The 17236-nt window shown below is 41.0% G+C and overlaps 1 protein-coding gene across 3 annotated transcripts in view; it reads right to left on the minus strand.

Annotated features, from left to right (window-relative positions):
* Nucleotides 1–4775: 4775 nt before the first annotated feature.
* The window catches only part of dnajb5 (DnaJ heat shock protein family (Hsp40) member B5), a 61864-nt gene continuing 49403 nt past the window's right edge, over nt 4776–17236 (minus strand). For 2 of the 3 annotated variants that reach the window (XM_041196145.1, XM_041196140.1), the window contains exon 4: nt 4776–7397. In XM_041196145.1, the coding sequence (XP_041052079.1) occupies nt 7164–7397 (234 nt within the window). In that variant the 3' untranslated portion in view covers nt 4776–7163. Of the gene's footprint in view, nt 7398–9192; nt 9377–17236 lie in introns of all 3 variants that reach the window. The other variant, XR_005944050.1, reaches the window with a different exon arrangement.

Below are 17236 nucleotides of genomic sequence, written 5' to 3' on the forward strand. Positions count from 1 at the left end.
TCTTTTCTCATAACTAATATTCTCCAGTCTAGTCCTTGTAAATGTCCTTTGTACCCTCACTAGTGCAATCACATCTTTCTTATAGTGCGGTGACAAGAACTACATGCAGTACTCCACCCGTGGTCTAAATACTGTTTTACACAGCTCCATAACCTCTCAGTTCATATATTCTCTGTTTCGCCTAATAAAGGCAAGTATTCCATATGCTTTCTTAACCAACTCATCTTCCTGTCCAACCACCTTCAGGGATTTCTGGGCATGCACTCCAAGGTCCTTCTATGCATTGCAGTATGCTATAATTTATTGTGTATTCCCTTGCCTTGTTAGCCTTCATTACCTCACACTTCTCTCACAAACCTCACAAACTCCATTTATCACTGCTCTGCCATCTGACAAGCCCTTTGATATTTTCCTGCAGTCTACATCTTTCTTCTTCATTACCAACCACATGGTCAATTTTTATATCATCTCCAAACTGGATGGGAATAAGGATTGCAGGGTAGATGAGCAAACTGTCCATGGCACCATGATGCAGGATGTCATTCAAGTGGAGAGAATAAAAAATGTGGTAGCAATAGGGGACAGTACAATCGGGGGGGATAGATACTGTTCTCTGCAGCTGTGACAGGGATTGTTGCTTGCCTGGTGCCAGGGTGAATGACATATCTTTGCAGCTGCAGATGAAATTGGACTGAGGATTGTCATGGTCCATGTAGGAACCAATGACATAGGTACAACTAGGAATTACGTTCTGCTGAGAGAGTTTGAAGGTTAGGGTTCAAATTAAAAACATGAACCTCAAATAATCTCTGGATTGTCATCTGAGCCGTGGGCGAATTTTCATAGGATCAAGTAGATTACAGAATTAAACACATGGCTCAAAGAGTGGTGTGGGAAGGCGTTCTGATTCATAGGACATTGGCACTAGTACTCAGGAAAGAGATTTATTTTGTTTGAATAGGTTCCACATAAACCGGGCTGGGATCAGTGGTCCTGGTGAATTGTATAACTAGGACTGTGGATAGGGCTTCAAACTAAAAAGGCGAGGAGGATTCAGTTGAAGAGAAATTTAGAAACCTAAAGAGAGAAGTCGAAGTAATGGAGCAGAGTGGTGATTTTGGAAAAGACAAGCAGAGTGGAAAGGGACTGAGTATAAGTGCATCAGCGACTAAGGTCTTTTTTTTATTCATTCATGGGATGGGAGCATCGCTGGCAAGGCCAGCATTTTTTGCCCATCCCTAATTGCCCTTGAGAACTGAGTGGCTTGCAAGGCCATTTAAGAGTCAACCACATTACTGTGGGTCTGGAATCACATGTAGGTCAGACCAGGTAAGGATGGCAGGTTTCCTTCCCTAAAGGATGTTTGTGAACCAGATGTGTTTTTATGACAATCAGCAATGGTTTCATGGTCATTATTAGGTTTCTAATTCCTGATTTTTTATTTTTAAACTTTTTTTTAATCATTTATTTATTTTTAAATATTTTTTTCATCTTTTATTTATTTATGTTTTTATGTCAGTGCAAAGACTGCCCGTTTGAATGATTATCTCACTGTTATTTAATCGGCAATTGGCTGTTAATCAACTGGAGGTAGGATTGCTGATTTCTGCCCTTCAGGGACGGCAAGTTCTGCCTCAGAAAGCTGTCAGCCAATCTGATTGGCAGCAGATCTGTAGTCCCAGCAATGCCAGGCAGAAGTGGGGTTTGGGGGCAGGGGGGGTGCGGGTGGTGGCAGTGGAGGGTAAATTATGAAGTTTGATCTTTGGGGGAAGGGGGAGTGCCTCTGATGGGCACAGGGGACCCAACAAAGGGAGGTCCCACTTGCCTGACACCAGCCCACACAACTAAAGCTGCCAAGCTACTAACTTAGCATGGGCCTCCCCTTTTATATTCATTCATGGAATGTGGGTGTCGCTGGCTAGGCCAGCATTTATTACCCAACCCTAAGAGTCAACCACACTGCTGTGGGTTTGGAATCACATGCAATTCAGACCAGGTAAGGACAGCAGATTTCCTCCCCTAAAGGACTTAGGGAACCAGGTGGGTTTTTACAAGAATCGACAATGGTTTCATGGTCATCATTAGACTTTTAATTCCAGATTTTTATCGAATTCAAATTCCACCATGTGTCATGGCAGGATTTGAACTCTGGATTATTAGTCTGGCGACAATATGTCACAGATAAAATATTGGTGGGGGCAGGCTGAGGTCTTTAAGTGGCCAGAACTATTCTGATGATAGATCACATACCTGAAATATTTGTTTTTCTCTCCACAGATGCTGCCTGACCTGTTGAGTATTTCCAACAATTTTGGTTTTTGTTGCTGTTCCCATCTACCTTGGCCTATCTCAGGGCATCTGGAACTGATACTTTCATGCACACCTAACAAACTGCAGATTATCCAACACCCTCCCCAGTTGGTTTCCTACACCTGACTCTCCATAAACCTCAGCTCATCCAAAATCCTGTTGCCCCCAGATATCAAATCTTAACTCGGATATCACATATACTTTTAAGTAAACCAAGGTGCTCCGAAATGCATCTTAAATTTTTGTCCTTCCGTTTTGTCCTAATCTACAGTGTGCTAAGAACGGATTTAAGATCGTCAGTTGGGCTCACAGTGTGGCACATTTGTGTGTACTGAAAGCTACATATATTAATACACAGGGCCCTATTCTTTGCAGACAGAAAGAACATGTACACATTTTTATATCTTTTCGCTGAACAAAATAAGTGACAGCCATTTTCTGACTCATTCCTCATGATAATGCCTTGACCAGTCAGGGTCAAGCTGCCTGGCTTAAATTTCAAACATTGCTTGGCAGTTAACCATCAGTCACCATCACTAGTGCATTTTCCATGGCAATACCTCTACCAGAGTCCACTTGCCAATCAGCACTCTCTTCTCATAATTTGTTGTTTTCTACTTATATTGGTATTCTTGCGAACTGTCCTGATGAGTGCAATATGAAAAGCTTCAACATATCCCTTTTTTCAGCAATACTCAAGTTCTATACTACCAAATGACTATTTTGTCCTTCTGTTTAAATTTCTTCATCATCTCACCCCCTACAACTTTGTAACCTCCTTTAGTCTGACAAATAAGTTTTTCAATCTGCTGCCTTTGGCTCCTTGTGTCCTCCTCCCTTCTCTCCATCATTAAGAATTTTGCCTTCAGCCACACCCTCTGGAATTCTTGTCCTAAACACTTCTGTCTCTCCACCACCTCCCTCAGTTTTCAAAATCCTTTCTAAAACCATTACTTCGACCAATCTTCTAATCAATCCTGTCAACCTATGCTTTAGTTCAGGATTAATTCTCCCCTGACAACTTGAAGTATCTTGGGACCTTTTTCTATTTACAATCTATATTAATGACTTGGATTCAAGGATAGAAGGTATTATAGCTAAATTTGCAGATGACACCAAAATAGATGGGAACATAAGTTGCAATGAAGAAATAAAGACATTTACAAATGGATATGGACAGGATAGGTGAATGGGCCAAAATCTGGCAGATGGAGTTTAACATGGATAAGTGTGAGGTTATCCATTTTGGTTGGAAGAATAAAAAGGTGACTTATTATTTAAATAGAGAGAAACTTCAGAATGCTTCAGTGCAGAGGGATCTGGGTGTCCTCGTGCATGAATCGCTGAAAGCTAGTTTGCATGTACAACAGTTAATAAAGAAGGCAAATGAAATTTTGGCATTTATTGCTAAAAGAATAGAGTATAAAAATGGGAAGTGTTGTTGCAACTGTACAAGGCATTGGTGAGACTGCACCTGGAGTACTATGCACAGTTTTGGTCCCCTTACTTGAGGAAGGATGTAGTTGCACTGGAGGCGGTTCACTAGATTGATTCCAGAGATGCGGGGCTTGCCTTATGAGGAGTGATTAAGCAGTTTAGGCCTGTACTCGCTAGAGTTTAGAAGGATGAGAGGAGATATAATTGAAGTATATAAAATGCTAAAGGGGATAGACAAAGTAGATGTGGAACGGATATTTCCCCTTGTGGGACATTCTAGAACGAGAGGCCATAGTTTTAGGCTAAGGGGTGGTAGATTTAAATCATAAATGAGGAGGAATTACTCTTCTCAAAGGTCGTGAATCTGTGGAATTCACTACCTCAGAGTGCAGTGGATGCCGGATGCTGAATAAATTTAAGGAGGAGATAGACAGATTTTTAATTAGTAATGGGTTGAAAGGTTATGGGGAGAGGGTGGGAAATTGGAGTTGAGGCCAAAATGAGATCAGCCATGATCGTAATGAATGGCGGGGCAGGCTCGAAGGGCTGAATTGCCTACTCCTGCTCCTAGTTCTTATGTTCGGTGGTGTAATATAAATGCAAATAGTTACTGCATTACTTAAGCTAGATGAGGCAACTGCTCTGAGCTATACCAGATGGGGACCGCTCAAGACAAACAAATTACTCAAGAACCTGAATACCCTGATCATTGTTTGAGATATCCATCTTTATATTAACCTATATCTTGCCTCATACCGCCCCATATCCCCTTGCTGCATTAAAAAAAAAATCCTTTCAGAAATCTGATTTGAGCTCACTTGAAATTTGAGATTTGAAAAACAAGTCAAGTTACAAGAAAGGGTTGTTTATCTAATCCATTAGAAAAATCCTTAAATTTACAAAGCTGCTTTGTACAAATAAAGAACACATAATTTGAGTGCTCCATTACAATAAAAATGAATAAAGTATCTGAATTAAACTATTGTTGATAAATACAACTTAAATGTTAGAAGAAAGAGAGAAAAAAGTTCAGTCAAAATGCAGTTTATTTTTTTACGAATTAAAATACAGATGGAAATATTGAAAGTGTCAACAATTTATTGAAAAAGGACCTGTGTGGATTTTTCTTCTTTTGGAAGTCTCTTTAAAATCAATAAAAAAAATTAAGATACAGGAATAGAGTTTCATATTCTTTTTCAAGCAGCACCTGTGCTACTTTCATTCCTTTCCTATTAGCACATTATAAAGTTTTTGGTTCCTAATTGTGTAGGGGCAGCTCTGCTTCCTGTCATTCCCATGAAAGTGTAAAAAGCAGACTCAAAAAATTAAACATTTATCTAGCATTTGCAACGTCCTGATGCTCTTTACTAGTACTGGAATACCAACTAACTTAAAAAAAATATTTAAAATATTTTCATTGCTACACTACACATCTGAACCATTGTTTATAATTTTGTATGCCGTCATATGAACATATAGAAAAGAGGAGGGTTTCAAAACTTCCAGTCAATACAGATTGCGCTTTTTTCTTCTTTAATTGGCAGTATGTTTTATTTTAACCATATGGGGGTGAAGGAAAAGAGGGGAAATGGTGAAAAAGAACACTGCTTAATAATTTTGCATTTTGATGAAACTTGGCAATAGTTTGTGCAAACCCTACTAAAGAACCAATTTACCAGATTATAAAATAGTAATAATTGTACAAATTTCACAAAATGTTTTACAGCAGCAGGTATACTCAGCAGCAAAAACATGCAGCCCTGAGTTATAGTGCAAGCAAAAACTCTTTCCACACCGGTTTTTTTATATTAGTTGTAGGGGTCAAAAAAAGACCACCAGAAACTCTTGCAGAGTGTCTCCCTTGCTTACATCATTCCCCTGTAGACTACAAAACTGCTCTCTAAATCTTGTATGTACCAACTTCAGCCATCATACTAGCATGAATGAATGAAGCATATAAGTCTATAAAAATTGGGAACTAGAATGGAGTGTGTTTCAGCTCATTGCAAGCAAAATATAAAATAGTTTGGCTAGGCTGTGAAGAAGAACAATGGAATAACTGTACTGCAAAAAAGCTAATAAAATAATGATGACTTGTCGATAATAAACAGTGAGTATAAAATCTGATTTTGTAATTAAATGTGTGGTAGCATAGGGAAAGCTGGGTGAATTAAAAATAGTATAAGTCATAATACAGAAAACAAGGGAAACCAAAAACAACTTCTGTTAAAATGCTTCAGATATAAGAGCTGCAGTGACTGTTCGCAGAAAGCTGGAGAATTTAAACATGACATTATATATAGGAATTCATACAAAACAGAAGAAAATACAAAGTTGAACATTTGACATGTGACAAATACTAAACAAAAATGTTTTTCAATGATCACGAAGGAAAGTCAAGAGTGTATCAGTTTAATAAGTTTCCCTAATGCTCAAAATTCCAGCTCAAACTTGGTTCAATTTTAAAATTGTGAAATTGTAAGCCTCCAAAGCTACCGATTCTGTTGCTGACAGATGACTTTGTAAGAAAATGCTTTTTTTTAAAACATATAAAATATCAAATTCTGCGTTTAGTACTATATTGCTACAGTCAATTAACTTAATACTTAAAACTTCATTTTCTCCACTATTAACGATGTGTGATGTACATATCGCTTCTCAAAAGCAAACTTACTTGAAATAATGGCTCCTCTACATAAAAAGGTTGTTTTTGCCTCTAAAACTTCCAGTGTATAGGTCCAAATGTAATTCTGATCAGTAACTTAACCCAAATTGTGAAACATGGTGGAAAAAAATTATAACCAATATTGTTGCAAAGCTTTTCAAAAGTTGAAACTTTTTTTGCTGCAGTGGACTTTTGTAAACTTGTACAAATTATTCCATGGTTCAAACAAACTCGCACCCTTTTATGGCACCATGATGACTTGTGCTTCAATACTACTGGCCAGTGTCATTTTAGCTTACAATTATCTAGTGTTTCTCTTGAAGAATAATGCCTAAAAGCTCAACTTTCAAATGACCATCTCTGATTTATTATGCAGGTACTTTAGTTACTACTAAATTACACCATACTGGACAAATCCAGCTTTAGTGATGTAGCACTGCACCATATCCTCTCACATGCAGGCATATTTAAAATAGGTTTCCCCCACCTGCTCCCTCCCACCCCAACCTGACACTGGTGAAAAGTGATTTCAGTATGCGTTAAGATTATTATTCTACTAAAACAGATTCTACAGTTCTTTTGCACACTTACCATTGTTATGTTTACAAGGTTCAGCATAATAAAGAACTGAAAAGCTCGGACTTAAAATAATTTTCTTTAAAATGTATTACATTATATTAGAAAATGTATGATCCTTTGTTCGTTTCTTCAAACTTCTGGCACAGTGTTATATATTGCTTTGATTTGAGTTCTAAGAGATTGGAAGGTGTTGCTTCAGGATTTCTTTCGTTGTTTGAGGCATTTTGTCAGGAAATTTTATCTGAAACTCTGCTATATAGTCACCGCGTTGAGTAGGTGTCTTAGGAAACGGTAAACCCTCGCCTCTCAGCCTCTTCACAGTCCCAGGCTTGATAACATCATTGCAAGGTAGGGGAATCACTCTGCCATCAATTGTAGGAATATTAACTGTGCAACCACATAAGGCCTATGAAAGTAAACAAATGTTTAATTATATGAAGATATTTAAAGCCACATTTGTCTGACAAAAACTGTAAAACAAACAAATTACATATACAAAATGGAACAGGAGAATTCCGTTTATTTTATCAGGCTCATCTTTTTGAAGGGAAGTTTTGTGGTGCAGTATTGAGCAAATAACGAGGCATATTCAGGGAGCAGAGAGTTGAGAGATTCTCCCAGTCATCCAGATTAAATTCTGTAGAGTTTATATAAGTGTTAAAAGAGGTGTTTTGTGACCAGAATGATCTTTTTTCAGTCATTGATTTTGGTTCTTAAAACATTACATCCTTAATCAGGCATATCAGTCAAAGTAGGATGGCAGAACTTGGAAACTTGATAAAGGGGGAAGTAAATGTGTTCCGACGCTATGGAATGGAGCACAGGTATACAATGCACCATTCCATTGCCAATCTGGTTGGCCTCCAAACAAGTCTTGATTGGGTTGCCATAAAAAGAATCTTATCAAATTAAGCCTCTTGTCTACAAGTATTGCCAAATTTCTATCCATGGAGGTCTATCTGGTACCATGAAAAGGGCAATTCAGAAACGCACTGGTGACCATGTGATGAGTTTCACAAAGTTCTTAAATTCCTGTAAAACCACCTGCAGCAGTAATTATTATACTAATCACAGAAAAATAACCTTCAGTTTGCACAGCTGAAAGGGGGGACACGTTTTACAGTGGTATTATTGCATCCTAAGGGACAGGCTGATGATACTTAAATACTCAGCTGCACAGCATCAATGTATGTATTGATATTAATATGAGTACATCAACATCCAGATATCACACAATGTTTAATGCAAATTCTTGTAGCATGCAATTCTGAACCACAAAATCTTGAGTTCCTTTATCTGCCATCCCATAAATAAGGGTAGCCTGACAGATAACTAGCCCAAGTTTTCATTTCGGAAATTCAGAGCCATTACTTCAAGATCTAAAAGGAATTTCTGAAGAATATATTGGTGTGGAATTTCCTGTGGGAGTCAAATCACGTTACACCCATTCATGTGCCCATTTTGCTGCTGTCAATTTATACCTAAATTATTAGTTAATTCATCATATGTCATAATTTACAAACTGACATACATGGCCCAAGCAATGTGCAGAACATACTCCATATAGGAACAGAGGAGCAAGAGTAGGCCATTCAGCCCCTTGAGCCTGCTCTGGCATTCAGCTATATCATGGCTGATCATCTACCTCAATGCCATTTTTCTGCGATATCCCATTTCCCTTGATGTCATTAGCATCTAGAAATCTATTGATCTCTGCATTGAACATACCCAAAGAATGAGCTTCCTCTGGGGTAGAATTTATTCCTTAAATGTGAAAATTAAAGTTTCAAGTCATCAAATCATCATTCATATATGAGGCAAGAATGGGTGGCAAGACGAGGTTAAAAGTGGGATAAAGAAAATATTTCAAATGCCATCAAAGTGAATGATACTAATATAACTGAAAATTACAGTATTTGTTAAAAGTGAGAAGGGATCTCTACTAAGTGAGGATTCTCAATTTAGAGATGATCAAAAATGCCACGGTTGAGAATGAGATGAATGATATTATGATGGATAACAAAACTTTTAGATAAATTAATTAAACTAGAGGAAGACAAAGCACCAGGGCCTGATAATATACATCCTAGGGTCCTGACGGAAGACAGGGAAGAAGCTACAAAGATCCCAAAAATTATGAGCCAATTCTTTTGAGGAATGGCAATCACCATTTCAATGCCACTCCAATACTGTTTGCTTACCTTGCAACAGAGCTCTGCGTTTCTCACCCAGACTCATCAGAAATGTGGAGCGTACCGTACCTATTCTGGGAGTCTTTCCTTCATAGGGCAGGAGTGTCAGGGGAAGCCAAACCAGGCCCCCTTTTTACAGCACTAGCTGCCATATTCCGGTAAATTTGAAGGTCCCAAAGCCATTTTTGAGAAGCTATGGAGAGAAGTTAAATGTGTAAGGTAAGTGGGTGAGGTGGTAGGGTGGGTCGCTAGGGGGGTGTAGCTAGAGACCCAGGGGACAGTCAGGAGGTTCAGCAGTATAATTACCCAGGTATTCAAACTGGTTTTAACCCTTCCAACTTTTCCTGGATAACTATTCTGGCGAGTCAGATCCATCCAAAGTCCCTGACTTTAACTCAAGAATTTCTGAGGGGTCTAGACGCAGGAGAGTTGCCCAAAAGTCCAAACTTCCTGGGCAATTCCCCTGTAGTCAGTGCATGGGGACTTGAGGGGTCCCCCAGCACATATTTAGGGGTACCTCTGGAGTATGACTGTCCAGATAATCGAAGTTCTGAGCCCATGTTTCAGTGTTTAAGAGTACTGTCTTCTGCAGGATTGGAAACAGCCAAAGCAATGTTCATTTTTTAGGAAAGGAGATAGAGCTAATCTCTAATTACAGGTCAGTTGGTTTAACATCTGTGGTAGTGAATAGTTGGAGAGTCATCAAGACTGAAATTATCCTCTATTTGAGCAATAACAGCTACATATAGTTATATAACACCTTTAACATAATGAAACGTTCCAAGGCGCTTCACAGGAACATTATAAAACAAAGTATGATACTGAGCCACATAAGGAGATATGAGATCAGATGACCAAAAGCTTAGTTAAGGAGATAAGTTTTAAGTAGTGTTTTAAAGGAGGGGAGCAAGAGAGAGAGGAAGAGGGGTGTAGGGAGGGTAATTCAGAGTTTGGGACTGTGACAACCAACAGGATGGCCACTGTTTTGGGGATGCACAAGAAGCCAGAATTAGAAGCACAGATATCTCAGAGTATTGTGGAACTGGAGGAGATTACAGAGAAAGGGAAGGGCAAGGCCATAGAATGATTTTAAATTAAGGATGAGAATTTTATAATCAATACTTTGCTTGCCTGGGAGCCATTTAGGTCAGCAAGCACAGGGGCAAAAGGGGAATGGGACTTGCTACTAGTTAAGACGTGGGGAGCAGCTTCGGATGACCTCAAGTTTACGATGGGTAGAATGTGGAAGATCAGCCATGAGTCTGCTGGAGTAGAGTCCAGAGGTAACAATAGCATGAACGAGAGTTTCAGCATGGAGACAAACTGAGGCAGAGGCAAAGTTGGCTGATGTTTACAGAGGTGAAAGTTGGTGGTCTTAGTGACGGCATGTCCTAGGCTCAATTATCTTTAGCTGCTTCATCTTCCCTCAGAAGTGGGGATGTTTACGACTCCTCAGATACTGAAGCAGTCTGTGTCCAAATGCAGCGAGACCTCAACAATGTTCAGGCTTGGGCTGATAAGTGGCAAATAACATTTGCGCCACACAAGTGCCAGGCAATGACCATCTCCAACAAGAGAGAATCTAACTATCTCCCCATGACAATCAATGGCATCACCATTGCTGAATCCTCCACCATCAACTTTCTGTCAGGGGGAGGGGTGGGGGGTGGATGGGTGGTGGTGGGTGTTAGCATTGAACAGAAACTGAACTGGACCAGCCATATAAATACTGTGGTTACAAGAGCAGGTCTGAAGCTGGAAATTCTGAGGAGAATAACTCATCTCCTGACTCCCCAAAGCACTCCCCAAAGCCTGCCACCATCTGTAAAGCACAAGTCAGGAGTGTGATGGAATATTCTCCGGTTGCTTGGATGAGTGTAGCTCCAACAACACTCAAGAGTGTTGTCAATGAGATTATCAGTAGCAAATGCGGGAGAGAAACAGACTTTGATTGGAGGAGTGCCCCTTGCAGAATTTCCAACCTCACTTACTGGTCTTACTGGCATTTTGAACAGTGGCTTTGGGGACCACGTAGAATGGCTTTGTGGCCCCTGGGCCACAGGTTGGACAAGCCTAATTGACAAGATGCACTGCGGCAACTAACCAAGCCTCCTTCAACAACACCTTCCTAACCTGCAACCTCTATTGCCTGGAAGGACAAGGGTAGCAGATGCATGGAAACACCACCTTCTGAAAGTTCCCCTCAAGTCACACACCATCCTAATTTGGAACTATTATCATCATTCCTTCACTGTCGCTGGGTCATAATCCTACAAACTCCCTTCCTAACAGCACTGTTGGTATTTCTACAACACATGGACTGCAGCAGTTCAAGGTGGCAGCTCACTACCACATTCTCAAGGGCAATTAGGGATGGCAATAAATAGTGGCCAGCCAGCAGTACACACATTCCATGAAGGAATAAAAATGAGATTGTAAGCTCATCTCTGGATCCAATGTGACACCAAGGTTGTGAACAGATGGACTTAATCTCAGGCTGTTGCCCAGGAGAGGGATAGCAGTTGTAGCTGAGGAATGGAGTTTGGAGCAAGGAACACAAATCATGGCTTCAGTCTTCCCAATATTTAGTTGGTGGAAATTTATGCTCACCCAGTACTGGATATGGGATAAGCAGCATAATAATTTAGCAACAGTGGAGGAGCCAGCAGAGTGGTGGTGAGGTAGAGCAGACTGTCGTCAGCGCATATGTGGAAACCAGTGCTTATCTTCAGATGGTGTCGCTGAGGGGCAGCATGAAGATAAGAAATAGGAGGGGCCAAAGAAAGATTCATGGGGGACACCAGAGGCAATGATGCAGGGACAGGAAGAGAAATCATTGCAAGTGATTCTCCGGCTACAATTAGATAGATAGAAGGCTGCGAGAAGTCAAGTTATGGGCTATAAATCATTCAATATTGCCCCAGACTCTAGAGACAGATTCAAATCCCACCTTGGCATCTAGATGGGACTTAAATTCAATTAATAAATCTGACATAAAATGCTCGTGTCCTTAATAATGACCACAAAACTACCAGGTTGTCATAAAAATCCACCTGGTTCACTAATGCCCTTTGGGGAGGAAATCTGCCATCCTTATCTGTCTGATCTATATGTGACTCCAATGCCACAGCAATGCGGCAGATTCTTAACTGTCCTCTGATATGGCCTAGCAAGCAAGCCATTCAAGAACAATTAGAGATGGGCAACTAATGCTAGCCTTGTTAACAGCACCCAGATCCCATGAAAGATGAGCATCTTCCTCCTGTTAGTTGTTTGTTCATGACTGGATGTGGCAGGACTGCAGAAATTTGATTTAAACCGTTGGTTGTGAGATTGCTCAGTTTATAGCAAGTCCATAGCATGCTGCTTCTGCTGGTTAGCATGCATGTAGTCCTATGTTGTAATCTCTCCAAACTGGCACCTCATTTTTAGGTATGCCCGGTACTGCTCTTGGCATGCTCTCCTCCATACCTCATTGAAGCAGTGTTGGTCTCCTGGCCTGATAGTAACCACGCTAAACGAAAATCATCACCCACAAGAATACATGTAATAAGGGTGTTATGTTCCTGACATATAATTTTTACATTAAAAACCTTTTGGTTGCCTTAGGCCTAACTGGTCCACTTAGAAACTTTAGAAATCCTACTACTTACCTCACTGCCTTTGCTGTGCCCCTTATTGATTCTTGCGCTTGCCTCTTGACCAAATTATTGAATTTTTTGATGACACAGATAGCAAGCGGGCTGGGACAAGAGCAAGCGGGCGGGCCGGGGCAAGAGCGAGCAGGTGGGCGGGCTGGGGCGGGAGCGAGCGAGAACCAGAATGAGAGTGAGAGAGTATGAGCAAGAGGGGGAGAGGGAGAAAGTGAGAGGGAGGAAGAGAGAGGGAAGGGGGAGAGAGAGAGAGGGAGGAGGTGAGAGGGAGGGGGGAGAGAGCGAGAGCAGCCAAAAGGTTTTTAATGTAAAAATTATATGTCAGGAACATAACACCCTTATTACATGTATTCTTGTGGGTGATGATTTTCGTTTAGCGTGGTTTTATTGAGCGCACTTTTTTTAAGAACATCCTTTCCAAGTTCTTCTCCAGCCGCTTACCCTGGCACCATGCAAGAGAGAGAGAGAGAAAGAGAAGACAATTGCAATTCAGTGGATGTAATTCAACTGGATTTTCAAAAGGCCTTTGATAAGATGCCCCATAATAGACCATTGAATCATTGACTATTGAAGGAAAAGAGGCTTTTAGCAGGTACAAGGGAATGAAATCAGCGGAGGCATTAGTGGAGTACAGAAAGTGCAGGGTGGAGCTTAAGAAAGCAATTAGGAGAGCAAAGTGGGGATTTGAGAAAGCTCTGGTTGGTAAAAGTAGGGAAAATCCCAAGATATTCTATAAGTATATCAATGGAAAGAGGATAACCAAGGAAAGAGTAGGGCCCAGAAGGGACAAAGGGGGCAATCTATGGGTGGAGCCAGAGGACATCGTTAGAGGGTTGAACCATTGCTTCACATCCCCATCTTCACCCAAAAGAATAAGGACGAAGGTATCGAACTCAGGGAGAGAGACTGCGAGATTCTTGAGCAAATTGATCTAGGCAGTGACAAGGTATTGGAGGTGTTGGCAAGCTTAAAAGTGGACAAATCTCCAGGTCCCAGACTGCTGAGGGAGGCAAGGGAGGAGATCATAGGGGCTCTGACCCAAATTTTTAATTCCTCTCTGGCCATAGGGGAGGTGCCAGAGGACTGGAGAACAGCTAATGTGGTTCCGCTATTTAAGAAGGGTTGTAGAGATAAGCCAGGGGACTACAGGCCAGTGAGTCTCACGTCAATGGTGGGTAAACTATTGGAGAAAATTCTGAAGGAGAGAATCCATCTCCCTTGGAGAGGCAAGGTTTGATCAGGGATAGTCAGCATGGCTTTGTTAGAGGGAGGTCATGCCTAACAAATTTGATTGAATTTTTTGAGGAGATGACTAGGTGTATAAATGAGGGTAGTGCAGTTGATGTAGTTTATTTGGATGTCAGCAAAGCCTTGACAAGGTCCCACATAGGAGACTTATAATGAAGGCAAATGCACATGGGATACAGGGTAATTTGATAAGGTGGATTCAAAATTGGCTTAGTTGTAGGAGACAGAGGGTGATGACAGAAGGCTGCTTTAGTGACTGGAGGCTATTGTCCAGTGGCGTACCACAGGGATCTGTGCTGGGCCCCCTATTATTTGTCATTTATATAAATGACATAGATGACTATGTGGGGGGTAGCATTAGTAAGTTTGTGGATGACACAAAGATTGGTCGGGTGGTTAACAGTGAGGTTGAATGTCTTGAGCTACAGGAAGATATAGACGGGATGGTCAAATGGTCAGATAAGTTACAGATGGAATTTAACCCTGAAAAGTAAGAGGTGATGCACTTTGGAAGGAGTAATTTGACAAGGAAGTATCCAATGAACGGCATGATACTAGGAAGTGCTGAGGAACAAAGGGACCTTGGTGTATGTGTCCACAGACCTCTGAAAGCAGAGGGGCATGTTAGTGGAGTGGTGAAAAAGACATATGGGACACTTGCCTTTATTAATCGAGGCACAGATTATAAAAGTAGGGAGGTCATGTTGGAGTTGTATAGAACCTTGGTGAGACCACAGCTGGAGTACTGTGTGCAGTTCTAGTTGCCACATTATAGGAAGGATGTGATTGCACTGGAGGGGGTGCAGAGGAGATTCACCAGGACGTTGCCTGGGATGAAACATTTAAGTTATGAAGAGAGGTTGGATAGACTTGGATTGTTTTCGTTGGAGCAGAGAAGACTAAGGGGCGATCTGATCGGGGTGTACAAGATTATGAGGGGCATGGACAGGGTGGATAGAGAGCAGCTGTTCCCCTTAGTTGAAGGGTCAATCACAAGGGGACATAATTTCAAGGTGAGGGCAGGAGGTTTAGGGAGGACGTGAGGAAAAACTTTTTTATCCAGAGGGTGGTGACGGTCTGGAATGCGCTGCCTGGGAGGGTGGTGGAGGCGGGTTGCCTCACATCCTTTAAAAAGTATCTGGATGAGCACTTGGCACGTCATAACATTCAAGGCTATGGGCCAAGTGTTGGTAAATGGGATTAGGTAGGTAGGTCAGGTGTTTCTCACGTGTCGGTGCAGACTCGATGGGCCGAAGGGCCTCTTTTGCACTGTGAGATTCTGAATCAGGTCAGACAATGTGGAGTCAGGGGAATGGATTGCTTAGCTGGCTTCAAGACAAAAGGCAGAGAGTGGGAGTACAGGGTAATTATTCAGTGACAGAAGCTGGGAAGTGGTGTTCCATAAGGATCGAGTGTAACTTACTATAGAGTGCCAGAGTTCAGCACTTCAGGGATTAAGTGGAGTAAGGGAAAGAGGCGTTTGGTTGCTTTTGCCTAAACTTTTTCAGCCTTCAGGAATTGATACTTGCTCTGCTACAGGAGAAGCTGCTTAATCTGTGAGTATCTAGTAAATCATTAAGGTTTATTCTATTCCAAAGGCTGAAACTAATATATTTTGAGTGAGAGATGAGCGGGATAGGATAAAAGGCACAGATCGAGATGCAATGAGAACAGCGGCAGAGTGACATCACGAACCACAATGTGACGAGAGTACAGGGAAAGAAGTTGATTGGTGAGTATTTCTAGTCTTTAAAGTAAAAGTAAGGTGCTTAGTTTGTGTTCAGGTCTCTGCTCTTTCTTCTCACCGGATCTGGTAATGTGTAATGAGGCAGGTTTAATAAATGATCTCAGAGTAAAAGATCCCCTAGGAAACAGTGACCATAATATGGTGGAATTTAGCATTCAGTTTGAGAGTGAGAAACTTAGCTTGGAAACAACTGTGCTAAACTCAAATAAGGGCAATTATAAAGAAATGAGGGCAGAGTTTGCTGGAGTGGGATGGGACAGGAGTTTAGCAGAAAAGACGGTTGATGAACAATGGCAGACGTTTAAGAAAATAGTTCATGACTCACAATAAAGGTATATCCCAGTGAGGAAGGATTTTTGGAAGGAGATAAATCAACCATGGTTAACCAAGGAAGTTAAGGATGGTATCAAATTGAAAAATAAATACAATGTGGCAAAGATTGGTGATAGGCCAGAGGATCGGGAAAGTTTTAAAAAGACGACCAAAAGAATAATAAGAGGGAAAAAATAAACTTGGAGGGTAAGCTAGCAAGTTATATAAAAACGGACAGTGAGAGCTTCTTTAAGTAGATAAAAAGGAAGAGAGAGGCCAAAGTGAACATAGGCCCATTAGAGAATGAGGTTGGGTAAATAATAATGGGGAACCAGGAAACGGCAGAGGAGTTGAATGAATACATTGCATCAGTCTTCACTAATAGCATTCCAAAAATACTAAATAATCAAGGGGCAAAAAGGGGGGGGAGAAATAAATAAATACAATAAGTATCAATAGAGAAAAAGAACTAGGGAAACTAATAGGGTTAAAGGCCAATAAGTCCCCTGATGGGTTGCATCCTAGACTATTAAAGGAAGTAGCTACAGAGATAGTGGATGCACTGGTAGTAATCTTCCAAGAATCCTTAGATTCTGGAAAAGCCCCTGAGGACTGGAAAACTGCTGATGTAACAACCTTATTCAAATAGGGAGGAAGGCAAATGCAGGTAACTATAGGACAGTTAGCTTAACATCTGTCACTGGGAAAATGTTAGATTCTACTTAAAGGATGTAATGGCAAAGCAACTAGAAAAACATAGTATAATAAAGCAGAGTCAGCATGGCTTCATGAAGGGGAAATCATGCTTGATAAATTTATTAGAATTCTTTGAGGGGGTAACAAGCAGGATATATAAAGGGGAATTAGTAGAATTTGGATTTCCAAAAGGCATTTGATAAGGTACCGCACATAAGGCTACTTAATAAGGCAGAAGCCCAGGGTGTTGGAGGTAGTATATTAGCATGGATAGAGGATTGGCTAACTAATAGAAGACAGAGTTGGGATAAGGGGGACATTTTCAGGATGGCAACCTGTAACTAGTGGAGTGCCACAGGGATCCGTGCTGGGGCCACAGTTATTGACTTGGATGAGG

The sequence above is a fragment of the Carcharodon carcharias genome, chromosome 1 (assembly GCF_017639515.1).
Source record: "Carcharodon carcharias isolate sCarCar2 chromosome 1, sCarCar2.pri, whole genome shotgun sequence".
NCBI lineage: Eukaryota > Metazoa > Chordata > Chondrichthyes > Lamniformes > Lamnidae > Carcharodon > Carcharodon carcharias.